The following is a 12,795-nucleotide window of genomic DNA, read 5'->3' as shown; positions in this document are numbered from 1 at the left end:
GTTGATGAATCAGACAGGAAAGGATGCAGTGAGCAGATAATCCAGTGTTTGGTCTTTAGATTCAGCAGGAGAAGCAAGACCTGGGGCAAACACTAGCTTGGGAAAGGATGGAGAGTAAATAAGGAGAATAAAATGGTATACCTTCTGTATGTGTATCGTTTCCTTAAAAAAAAAACCTGAAGCTGAAATGGCAGAGTGTCAACAACTGTTAAATATAGAAAGGGCTAACAGTCATTTTTTAAGAAATTACATTGCCTACCATGTTCTGATTATTTAAAACCTTTGGTAATTTTATAGACACACAGACTAAGTAGGCAGCTTGAAGATGCTCTCTTGATCCCCTGAGACCTCAGGGATAGGAGCTGGAGGTAAGACATAGGTAAGTCCAGAGCCAGAATGGGAAGATAAGGGGGACTTTGCCATCTTCCGGCCTCCTACCACCAAAAGATTATGGTAAATATCAGTGACTTCTGTAACAAACTATTTTCAAAGAGGCAGGTTTCTCTCCAGAGCAAATGTCCCTGATTATAGTAGAGAATTAGTACAAGATTAGTGGATGAGAGGAGCTTGATTATGGGTGCAAAGCACAGGGAAACATGAAAAAGATGACAGTCAGGCAGGAGGACATAGCTGACTAGTTCTAATCATCTGATCTTCACAGCTTCCCTGAAGGAGCCTGTGGTAAATCACCTGCCCTTATTTCCAAACATCAACTAAGGGAGGGTAGGTTACCTGGATGACATCAGTGGTATGAAGCTTTGCATTTCTGATGGTCCAAAGGGAAGATCTGTTCTCAGGAAGGGCAGAGGGACTGAGTGAGACCTGGGCTCCTGGGCAAGAGGCTGCCTCTATGGCAGGAGGCTCGGATGTGCTACTGTCTTCTAAGGAAGGATGGTTGAATGAGGGAGTCACACGCACGCTGCTGTCTCTGCATCCTTAGAGGGGCAATGTCCAAAGCTCCTCATTAGCCAAGCAATTTTATTGTCACTGAGATCCCAGGATAGAGCAAATCCTTAAAGACCAAGGTTCTACAAGGGAGGAATTCAGGATGGCTGCTCCCTGACCCTTGGGACCAGGTGTCGAAGTTGTACTTTTCTCCACCTGGGATGGCTCATCTCCATTTCAAATTCTTGGCAAATGTGGGCACACCATCCTTGTCTGGTTGGATTCCAGAATTATTCTTTTAGGTACAAAAGAAGGGATCTTTTAGTAATCAATGGCATCAGGAAGTCTGATGCTAGTTTTAGGTGTGAAAATAGAGTTTATATATGCAGACGTAAGTCATAGATTTGAAAATGTAGTTGGATAATTGCAAAATTAGAAGCAATCAGGAGTTTTTCATCCTAGGAGTCATTATAGTTTCCTGAAAATCTTCTCTGTTTATATTTAAATAATATATTCTAATTTATTTCTGCAATGATTTTGTCACTGGTCAAAACAAACCTATTACTCCTTTTGTAGATTTGCATAACCATCTTCTCATTTTTTCACTGTGGTTTCAATACACATTTATGTTCACTTTAGGAGACAGAAGGTTGGAATTATGTAAAGAACTCAGGAATTAATAAGAAAAAGTAAGTCACTATAAATACCACAAATATATGTTTAAGGAAAAAGAAATGATGAATCACTATGTTGTGTATTAGAAATGAATATAATATTGTGTATCAACTATACTTCAATAAAAAAATTAAGGGAAATGAATATGTGAAAAACTCTTAAGTACATAATAATGAAATATGCCAAGTAACAAAATGATGTCCACACCAAGTAGATTATCAATATACTTAAAAATGTGATGATATACATTGCCAGGACCTTCTAGTGGGTGTATAATTGGTCCAAATGCTTAGCAGAGTTCCTTGGAACAACTGAAAGGAGAATCCATACCTACTTACATCCAATAATTAATTCCACTGCAAGTATAAAACACTCTCATTTCCACCAAAACACATAAATGAGAATATTCAAACAGAAATTTGTGATAGCAGAAAACTAATCACAAAAAGAAAATCTCCCTCAGTCTTGGAGAGAATAATTTCACAGGCATGTAAAATCTGAAAGATTGGAAATAAACTAGTTGCTTATATGTCCAACTCATGGTTAAATTTCAAAATACAATCATGAGAAAAACAACCGAGATAGAAAATTCATACATTATATTTTTTTAACAAATTTCAAAAGAGGCAAATTTATAATTGGACAGCAACATGTATTGTGGTAATAAGACAATAACACTTGATTTTATTGTCAGTTTCATAGGGCAAATACAGGGAATTCACAGGATTCAACCCAAAAGAACTTCAAAGAAAATAAGTACAGAATTCAGGATAGTGTGTGCACCGGAATGGGACTAGGTGATATAGGTGGGTGACCATTTAGATGGATTCTAGGGCTTAGAATTGCTCTATTTTTAATCCCTGGATAAGCATATATGTGCTTATTATGTGACCATTCATTCAGAATTACAGATAGATTTTATGCAAGACTTAGCGTATACTATATCAAAAAGCAAAATTGAAGCAAAGCCTGCCATCTTCCTCACTAAACACATTCTCCTGTGTTCTTTCAATACTGAAAGCATCCCTCTTAGACATCAGACTTCATCAGAATTTCACAGAGTGCTTATTAAAAACGCTTGTTCAGTGTAAAGATTTTTTTATTCTTTCAGTTTTTTTTTAAATAAAGATGCCTCATACTTTGGAAAAAAATCTCAAACGTAGTTTTGAGCATAAATATGAATGCTCATCCCTCACAAATCTCGTCAGAGGTTCAAAGTCAGTGAGTGGTTCTGGCTGGAGGTCAGGGAAACCTCAGTATGGACGAAGGTGTCAGGTGAGTCACCTGTACAGCTTTTGTACAGACTTCAACAGAGGGACCTGTACAGTATGGACCCCATGCGAACCAAGGCCTGGACCTCTTTCCAAGATTTTGCGCTGAAAATAAAACCACCTCTCAACCTTTAATGAGTGCCAGAACAGAAGGTTCTGCAGCCACTCCTTTGATTCTTCTTTGAGGCCACCACTGCTTTCAATCCCATGCCCACACAGGTAATTCTAATTTATAAGCCAGCATTTTGGTGCATATGGGAAAATAATGCTATTAATCTTAACAGCTTCCCTCTTCTTCCTCCTGTCTTACACTCAACATCTCCTTCAAAAAGGAAAGCAGCGCTCCATAGAATAATTTTCATCATGAAGGCACATTACAAAGATCTGCATGAGAGCCCTAAGCTTGCACTCAATCAACTATGACATTAATGATACCGTTAATTTTCTTTAATTATGTTCCTCTGCATACACTCCACCAAGATGTGTAAGAAGCACAGCAAGAAAAGATGACTAAAGACAAAAATGAAAACTCAGATACATTCTTATATAAATACCCCAATAGGAATGTTTCAAAGCTAGTAAGATGCCAGAAGACTCATCCTTTGCCCTGCCTACCTGTATTTTTTACTCAGACCACAAAAAGCAGCTGGTAAATATAACAACAAAAGAAAAGAAATCAAATTCTAAAGCAAGATAAAATATGTGAAACCAACAGGATTACAAGACTCAAGAATATATATAGGCAAGATATAGAACACATGATATAGTTATATTTTATTGAATACTTACTCAGTGCCAGGCATTGTACTAAGTATTTTGTGGTGCTTACGGAGGTGCAGTTCCCAGCAACGATGACTTTCCATGTAGTCCGTCTATGACTCTCACAGTAATCATTTTCCCCACACCAAGAATTAGATTCAGTAGGTGGAATATGATCCTACACTTTTGAAGAGATTAAAGGGGATATATTCTGGATGACTCCACACCATGTCAAATAAAAGTTCATCCAGAATAAAACAATCAGATTTCTGTCCCCAGGCATCCTATCTGGATATTATACCTGTATCTGATGCATGGTTTGAGGGAAACCACTCCAAGATACAGCCACTGAATGGGGAAATGAATGCAGAGGAAAATTCATTCCTTACCGCTGAAGCATTTATCAAGAATGTATATAATTATTGAGTTGCTCTGTTTGTACATCTGAAACCAATATAATATAGTATATCCACTATATTCCAATAAAAAAATAAAGAAGAAAGAGGAAAAGAAAAAAAGAACATAATACTCTTTATTGTTTATGTGTATTAGAGTCAAGGTCACTTTCTGTTTGTGGAAACAAAGACTTTATCACTGATCAAAAGTGAATATTTCACAACCACCTCAAACCCTGAGATAATCAAATAATAGCAATTTTAAAGATGGTGAAACTGAGTATCATGGATGCTTATGATGCCATTGCATGGATAGTTTACCAGAGAATAGTCTTGGAAATTACTGTTATGTATGAAGGATCAGTTCCACCCATGCTTCACCATAGCTTTATTCTGGGGTGCAGTTCACATGGCACTATGGAATTGGACAAATCAAGTGGGTATGATGACAGACCTGCTTGGCTCCTCTCCTTGACCCATCCAACTTCCTTTCTTTTTTTTCTGTATGTTCAGACAAAATCATTGTAAACCATGCCTCAAGATCAGTGCTATGGAACTGAGCAAAAAATCAAAAGTTGATAATGAAACTCATTTTTGAAACATCACACACATATACAAAGAGCAGTCAAATTTCAACCAAGTGTTAAAATGAGCTTAACCTACTCCTTTTAGGATAAATTGGTGATGCAAGAATCAGGCATTCTGGATCACCCAGTATTTGCATCACTTTTGTTCATTCTAGAAACCCCTGTGCAAAGTAGGTGACAGTCACAGAAGAGATATTGTCCTACTGATGAGCTTCCTCAAGGCCCCCTTCATGTCTCTGTTCCTCAGGCTGTAAATGAAGGGGTTCATCATTTGAGGGACCACAGTGTACATCACTGAGGCCACTGTAGTGTTCCTGGAAGAGTGAGTAAGGGCAGAGCTAATGTACACACCAAAACCTGTCCCATAGAACAAGGAAACAACAGAGAGGTGAGACCCACAGGTGGAAAAGGTTTTGTATTTCCCCTCTGCTGATGACATTCTCAAAACAGAGGAGACAATCTGAGTATAAGAGAAAATGATTCCACACAGAGGAATACCACGAAATACGCCAGTAGCTAAATAGATCAGGATGTTATTGATGAGGGTATCAGAACAGGCCAGCTGGATGATTTGAACAACTTCACAGAAGAAGAGGGGGATTTCTAGGTTTGTGCAGAAGGACAGCCGCAGCACCATCAGACTGTGGAGCAGGGCATCCACAGTGATAATGAGCATGGGGAGGAGAAGCAGCAGGCCACAGAGGCGGGGGTTCATGATGACTGTGTACCTCAGTGGGTGACAAATGGCCACATAGCGATCGTAGGCCATCACTGCAAGGAGACTACTTTCCAAACTAGCAAACACCAGGACAAAGTAGATCTGGGTGGGGCAGCCTGAGTAACTGATGTGCTGATTCTGTGTTTGCATGTTTACCAGCATCTTTGGAACTGTGGTTGTGCTTAAACAGATGTCGTTAATAGATAGATTGGAGATAAAGAAGTACATGGGAGTGTGGAGGTGGGGGTCAGAGCTGACGGCCAGTATGATGAGCAGGTTCCCCAGGATGGTGACCAGGTACATGGACAGGAACAGGCTGAAAAGGAGGGGTTTCCGTTCTGGATCCTTTGTCACTTCCATGAGAAGGAAATCTGAAACACGTGTTTCATTTCTGGGCTCCATACTGTTGTTGAATCAAATGGGAAAGGATTTGGTGAGCAGATAATCCAGTGTGATTTTTCTAGGCCACAGGAGGAACACTTCCAGAGGCAAAAAACATCTTGGGATGGGATGGAGACTATAAGAGTTAAAAAAAAAAAAAGGTTGTGCCATATATTAATTGACTGTACGAGTATGGGTTTATTTCTGGACTTCAGTTCTGTTATTTTGATCTCTGTGCCTTTTTTTACACCAATACCATACTGTTTTGATTACTATAGCTTTGAAAAATAGTTTGAAATCAGAGTGATCTTTGTTCTTTTTCTCAAGATTGCTTTAAATATTTGGAGCTTTTTCTGTTCTTTACTAATTTTAGCATTGTTTACCCTAGTACAATTAAAAATGCCATTGTAATATCTTTGTATGGTGACAGCTGGTAACAGCTGGTAACTAAACTCTATAGCAAGCATTTTGTAAGGTATATAATTGTTAAATCACTAGTATACAACTTAAAGTCACATAATATTGTGTATCAACTCTAATCAATCTAAAAATGTATGCATACTTTGTTTCCTTGAAAGAAACCTGTAGCTGATATGGCATAGCAACAATAATTGTTAATTCTGTAAAGGGTTAAGAGTTGGTCACTTTTTAAATAAAATTACAGGGTCTGTGCTGTTCTGATTATTCTAAACCTTTGGTAATTTTATAAAGATAAAGATATTAAGTAGGCAGCTTGAAGGTACCTTCTGGATTCCCTGAGACTTCAGAAATTGGCAACTGAGATAATACATAGATAAGTCAAGAACCATGAATGGGAAGATAAGGGGAACTTTGCAAAACTTCCTGACTCCTACCACCTATAGTAAATCTCAGAGACATTTTAACAGTCAGACTATTTGAAAAGAGGCATATTTTTCTCAGGAAGAATATGTTGCTGGTCATAGTAGAGAGGGACTACAAGATTTGTGAAAGAGAGGTGCTTGAATATGGGTGCAAAGTATAAGGAAACATGTGAAGATGACAGGCAGGAGGACATGGGTGACTTGGTTCTAATCATCTGATGTGTGTACTGTCTTCACAGCTTCCCTGGATGAGCCTGTAGTAAAACACCTGCCCTTATTTCCAAACACCGATGAAGGGATGGTAGGTTACCTGGATGACATCACAGTGGAATGACGCTTGGCATCTCTGATGTACCATAGGAGAGATCTGTCCTCAGGAAGGGCAGAGGGATTGAGTGAGACCTGGGCTCCTGGGCAAGAGGCTGCCTCTATGATAGGAGGCTCGGATGTGCTACTGTCTTCTAAGGAAGGATGGTTGAATGAGGGAGTCACACGCACGCTGCTGTCTCTGCATCCTTAGAGGGGCAATGTCCAAAGCTCCTCATTAGCCAAGCAATTTTATTGTCACTGAGATCCCAGGATAGAGCAAATCCTTAAAGACCAAGGTTCTACAAGGGAGGAATTCAGGATGGCTGCTCCCTGACCCTTGGGACCAGGTGTCCAAGTTGTACTTTTCTCCACCTGGGACGGCTCATCTCCATTTCAAATTCTTGGCAAATGTGGGCACACCATCTGTCTCTGGTTGAATTCAAGTATTCTTCATTTAGGTAAAAACAGTGGATCTTTTCCTAATCAATGCCATCAGGGGATCTGATGCTAACTGTAGGTGTGAAAATATAATTTATATATGTGCACATAAGTCATATATTGGAAAACATAATTAGGATATTGTAAAATTGGAGGCACTCAGGAGTTTTTCTAAGGGTCTTTATTGTTTCCTGAAACTTAATCTTCACTGTTTATATCTATACAACGGATTCTAATTTACTTTTTGTGACAATTTTGTCCTTGGTAGAAACAGACAAGCTTATTACTCCAAAAAAAGATTTGCATAACCATGATTTCTAACTTTTCCATTATAGTTTCAATACACATTTCCATTCACTTTAGGAGACAGCAGGTTAAAATTATGTAAAGAACTCAGGAATTAATAAGAAAGAGGTAACTCACTGGAAATACCACAAGCATGTATTTAAAGAAAGGGAAATTGCTATTGGAAAAGACTCTCAAGCCCATAATAATAAGTGATATGCTGAGGAATGAAATGACTTTGACACCCACTAGATTATCAATATATTTGAAAGTATATTGATGATGATACAGATCACCAACCTTCTAACGTGTGTAATTGGTCCAAATGTTTAGAACTCCTTGGAACAACCCAAAGGAGGGGTCACAGCCACTTTCATCCAATAATTCTCCTGCAAGTATGAAACTCTCTCTTTTCCACCAAGACATACAGATGAGAATATTGAAACAAAAATTCAAAATAAGAAACTAATTACAAACAAAATCTCCCTCAAACCTGGACAGGATACTTAGAAAAGTCCCCATGCATCTTGTAAAAACAGAAGGAGTGGAAATAAATTCGTTGCTGATATGCCCAAAACATGATTAAACATCAAAGTACAATAATGAGAAAAACAATCAAAATGAAAAATCCATACATTATATTAATTTGTTAACAAGTTTGAAAAGAGGCAGATTTATAAATTGGACAGGAAATACATTGGAGTGGTAAGATGACATTTAATCCTAAAGCCAGTGTTTCTTAGGGCAAATATACTGGCAGTTTCATGGATTTCAACCCCAAAAAAAGAACTTCAGAGAAAATAAGCACAGAATTCAGGGTAGTGTTTGCATGTGGTATTAGATTGAGTGATATAGGTGGGTGACCATTTAAGTGGATTCTAAGGTGTTAGAATTCTTCTACCTTTAACTGCTGGATAGGAATTTATATTATAATGTGATCATTATATGTACATTAGAGGCAACGTTGCTTTCTCTTAGTAGAAACAAAGGTTTTCTCACTAATCGAGATGAAATATTTCACAACCACCTTAAACCTCTGAAATAATCAAATTACAGCAATTTTATAGTTGACAAAACTGACTGTCGTGAATGCTTCTGGTGTCTTTGAACAGATAATTCACCATGACCACTTTTGGAAATTACCAAATTTGTTATGAAGTATCAGCTCCACACATATTTCACAGGGGTAAAAGGTTTATGCAACATCTCTGACACTAAATGCATTGCTATATTTCTTTCCTACATATATGTATGACATTAACAATGTTATACACAGCAGTAATAGTAGTGTAACTTCATTTGGGTACCCAGACTTGATTTCTATGTGTGTAAATATGTGGGAGGGGCGTCACTCCACACACTCACATACACCAAGCAATTCTCAAACACCAGCAGGATGTTGGAGAACTTAACCCAATTCTAATGCTGATGCCGTGGTTCTTGTTTGCGGAGCTGAAGAATGAGCTTCACTAACAGTCAAGGTAGGAGAGCAAGGTACAGGCTTTTATTTAGAGATACAGTGAAAGGACAGAACTCCCAGCTCGCGCCAGGAGGGGACAAGAGAGTCCGTAGTGGTGCGTTGTCTAGGGGGTTTGATAGGCAGTTGAAGATTTTTCGAGAACATGAAAAAACTTAGGGGTGGGGACTTGTTAAGTGGTCTCTGAATATTAAAAATTAACTTAACATAAGGAATTTCCTGCCTTGAGTTTTCTCTGGGACACCTCGGCGCCTGGGTCTGGGAGCATATCAAAAGGCTGCCTGCCCAGCCCCCAAGGTGGGCTGAGGTATTGTCTACTTGCTAAAGAATCTTGCCTCTTAAACTTCCTGGGTGTTAAAATGCAATCTTATCTTTAAGATGGAATTCTTCTTGCCTTTCACCATGTCGTCTACAGCTGGGTCTGCATGCTAAGTTAGTTGCTCAGTTTGCAAAATCACCTCGTCAGATCTGAAGGAGGAAAGACAGCACATAGGCCTGGGCCTTTTAGTGTGCTAAAGTGAATCTTACACATGGTAACAAATGATTAGCATAATAAAACATGTGCTACTCTTCTTTATCTGGGAAACATTAACTGATTTCGCTGAAGAATGATTTTAGAGCTCAATGTTTAACATAAAGTTTTAGCAGGGGGGTTTCTTTGCATGTAGTTACATTGCTCTGACTGCAAATATCCCACCCTGCCCCCTCCGGAGGCCCTCACTCTATTCTGACTACATCTATGGTCCCTGTCTCAATGCTATCTTCTCAGAGACAGCATCAGATCCCCAGGCTAAGGGCTCCACCCTCTAAGACTGCCCTCCACCCACCATTCCAGACTCCGGTCACAAGCCCCTGTACTTCTGACCTACCAGCTACAGATTGGAAGTTCCCATGACCTCCCCTTTAGGTTTGATTAATTTGCTAGTGTGGCTCATAGATCTCAGGAAAACACTCACATTTACGTTTAATAAAGGATACCATAAAATACAAGTAAACAGCCAGATGAAGAGAGACAGAGGGCAAGGTCCCAAGAAGCTTCTTTCCTCATGGAGCCTGGGGTCTGGCTGAGTGGCACATGGAGGCATTCTGGTTCCCCAGGCATAGATCTTTCCGACTGAGAAGCAGGATCAAACCAAGCAGAGCAGGCAGAGAAGAACATGAGAACAAAGACCTCTTCTCAGAAGGTTTTGTGAGGACTTCACTGTATACTCATGATTGGATGATCCAACCTCCAGCCCCCACTCATGCATGGGGGTCCAAAATCTCTCATTAACATGACAAAATACCCTGTTTCACCTTTAAGCCTCTGCAGTGTTTTCAGGAACTGTGGATAAAGACCAAATACACCTGGGAAATACATATTTCTCTTATAACTCATTATATCACAGCTTATTTCTGGGCTGCATTTCACAGGGCACTATCTATAGAATTGGCCAAACAAAGTCTCTGTAACCGCCTACATGTGTGGCTCCTCTCCTTGCCTCATCCAACTCCCTTACTTTACTTTTTCTGGAATGTCAAATGAAACTACTATAAACCCTGCTTCAGGTTCAGCTCTGTGGATCTGACAAAGGAAACTGATTTTGATAATGAAACTTATTTTTGAAACACCAAAAGTGTACAAAAAGCAAGTCAAATTTCAACCCAGAGTTGCAATTCACTTGTCCTTTATGCTATCTTGTCACTTTAGAAGAATGTGGGGATGTAAGAACCAAGCATTCTGGATCTCGCAATATTTCCATCCCTTGGCTCATTCTAGAAATCCTAGTCCAAAGAATATGACACAGACGCAGAAGAGAATGTGCCCCAGATACTGATGAGTTTCCTCAAGGCACCCTTCATGTCCCTGTTCCTCAGGCTGTAGATGAAGGGGTTCATCATTTGAGGGACCACAGTGTACATCATTGAAACCACAGCAGTGTTTCTGGAAGAGTCCGCAAAAGCAGAACTAATATATACCGCAAACGCTGCCCCATAGAACAAGCAAACAATCGAGAGGTGAGAACCACAGGTAGAAAATGCTTTAAACTTCCTACCAGCTGAAGGCATTCTCAAAACAGAGGAAACAATCTGAGTATAAGAGAAAATGATTCCACACAGAGGAATACCACCAAATACGCCAGTGGCTAAATAGATCAGGATGTTATTGATGAGGGTATCAGAACAGGCCAGCTGGATGACCTGAACAACTTCACAGAAGAAGAGGGGGATTTCCACATGTGTGCAGAAGGATAGCCTCAACAGCATCAGACTGTGGAGCAGGGCATCCACGATGCTAATGAGCAGGGAGAGAAGAATCAACAGGACACAGAGGCGGGGATTCATGATAACAGTGTACATCAGTGGGTGACAAATGGCTGTATAGCGGTCATAGGCCATGGCTGAAAGAATACAACTATTCAAACTAGCAAACACCAGGACACAGCACACCTGGGTGAGGCAGCCTGAGTAACTGATGTGCTGATTCTGTGCTTGGATGTTCACCAGCATCTTTGGAACCGTGGTTGTGCTTAAACAGATGTCAGCCAGGGACAGGTTGCAGAGGAAGAAGTACATGGGGGTGTGGAGGTGGGGATCAGAGCTGACGGCCAGGATCATGAGCAGGTTCCCCAGGACGGTGACCAGGTACATGGACAGGAACAGGCTGAAAAGGAGGGGTTTCAGTTCTGGATCCTCTGTCACTTCCATGAGAAGGAAATCTGAAACATGTGTTTCATTTCTAGGTTCCATACTTTTGAGAAATCTGATGGAAAAGATAGGATAACAAAACAATGAAACATGTGGTCCCTATACAAGCATCAGGAGTATCACCAAAGACAACCATCGTTTTGGGAGGGGAAGGAGCGAAAAGAAGAGATGCCTTCTGTATGCATCTTATTATTTTGAGAAAGAAAAAGAAAAGACTCAAAGTTAATAAAGCAGTGTGTCTATATGTGTTAATTATGAAAAGGGTTGAGGAATGGTCATACTATTATTGAATATAGTTGATATACAATATTACATTGGTGTTAGGGGTCCAACATAATGTTTCAACAATTTTATACATCTAGGGAATGTTCACTATGATAACATCTGTCACCATAAAAGTCATTACCATATTATTGACTATATTCCTTAGGCTGTACTTTCCAGCCCAGTGACTTATTTTATGGTTGAAAGCTTATATCTCTTAATTCCTTTTGCCTATTTTGCCCATCTCCCACTCCCTCCCCTGGACACATAGATCAATGGAACAGAATAGAGAGCCCAGAAAGAAACCCACACTTTTATGGTCACTTAATCTATGACAAAGGAGGGAGGAATATACAGTGAGGAAAATCTTCGATAATGGTGTTCTTCAATAAACCGTATTTGGAAAACGGTACAGAAACATTCAAGAGAATGAAACTGGATAACTGTCTTACACCATACCCAAAAATAAACTTGAAATGTATTAATACCTCAATTGAAGACCTGAAACCATAAAACTTCTAAAAGAAAACACAGGCAATAAACTCTTGAGCACCATCATTAGTAATTTTTTTCCAGATATGTCTCCCCAGGTAAGAGAAACAAAAGCAAAAATAAACAAGTGGAAGCATGTCAAGCTATAAATGCTTTTACACAACATAGGAAACCATCAACAAAATGAAAAGGCAACCTGCTGAGTAGGAGGTTATATTCACAAATGATATATCTGATAAGAGGTTAATATCCAAAGAATATATGAACTCATAAAACTCAACACTAAAAAAAAAATCCCAAATAATCTTATTAAAAAGTGGACGGAGGAC

General features: G+C 39.4%; 2 protein-coding genes across 2 annotated transcripts; both read right to left on the bottom strand.

Annotated features, from left to right (window-relative positions):
• Positions 1-4,753: 4,753 nt before the first annotated feature.
• On the bottom strand, positions 4,754-5,692 carry LOC118920827 (olfactory receptor 7G1-like). Its single transcript, XM_036902262.2, has one exon. The coding sequence runs from the start codon at positions 5,690-5,692 to the stop codon at positions 4,754-4,756; it is 939 nt and encodes a 312-aa protein (XP_036758157.2).
• Positions 5,693-8,865: 3,173 nt separating this feature from the next.
• Positions 8,866-11,773, bottom strand: LOC118921140 (olfactory receptor 7G1-like). The gene is made up of 2 exons (XM_036902765.2): positions 10,840-11,773; positions 8,866-8,951 (listed from the first exon to the last, which is right to left on the bottom strand). The coding sequence occupies exons 1-2, from the start codon at positions 11,750-11,752 to the stop codon at positions 8,866-8,868; spliced, it is 999 nt and encodes a 332-aa protein (XP_036758660.2). The 5' UTR covers positions 11,753-11,773.
• Between the last annotated feature and the right edge of the window lie 1,022 nt (positions 11,774-12,795).

The sequence above is a fragment of the Manis pentadactyla genome, chromosome 12 (genome assembly GCF_030020395.1).
Source record: "Manis pentadactyla isolate mManPen7 chromosome 12, mManPen7.hap1, whole genome shotgun sequence".
In the NCBI taxonomy this organism is placed as follows: domain Eukaryota; kingdom Metazoa; phylum Chordata; class Mammalia; order Pholidota; family Manidae; genus Manis; species Manis pentadactyla.
The sequence above is the reverse complement of the archived record's forward strand: the minus strand, read 5'-3'. Positions and strand labels throughout refer to the sequence as shown.

What these genes read in the sequence shown, in the direction of transcription:
- LOC118920827 (XM_036902262.2), bottom strand. Translation starts at nt 5,692, where the DNA reads ATGGAGCCCAGAAATGAAACACGTGTTTCAGATTTCCTTCTCATGGAA.
- LOC118921140 (XM_036902765.2), bottom strand. Translation starts at nt 11,752, where the DNA reads ATGGAACCTAGAAATGAAACACATGTTTCAGATTTCCTTCTCATGGAA. An exon ending in GGGTGCCTTGAGGAAACTCA is followed by an intron (nt 8,952 to 10,839) that starts TCAGTATCTGGG and finishes ATTGGGTTAAGT; the next exon opens with TCTCCAACATCCTGCTGGTG.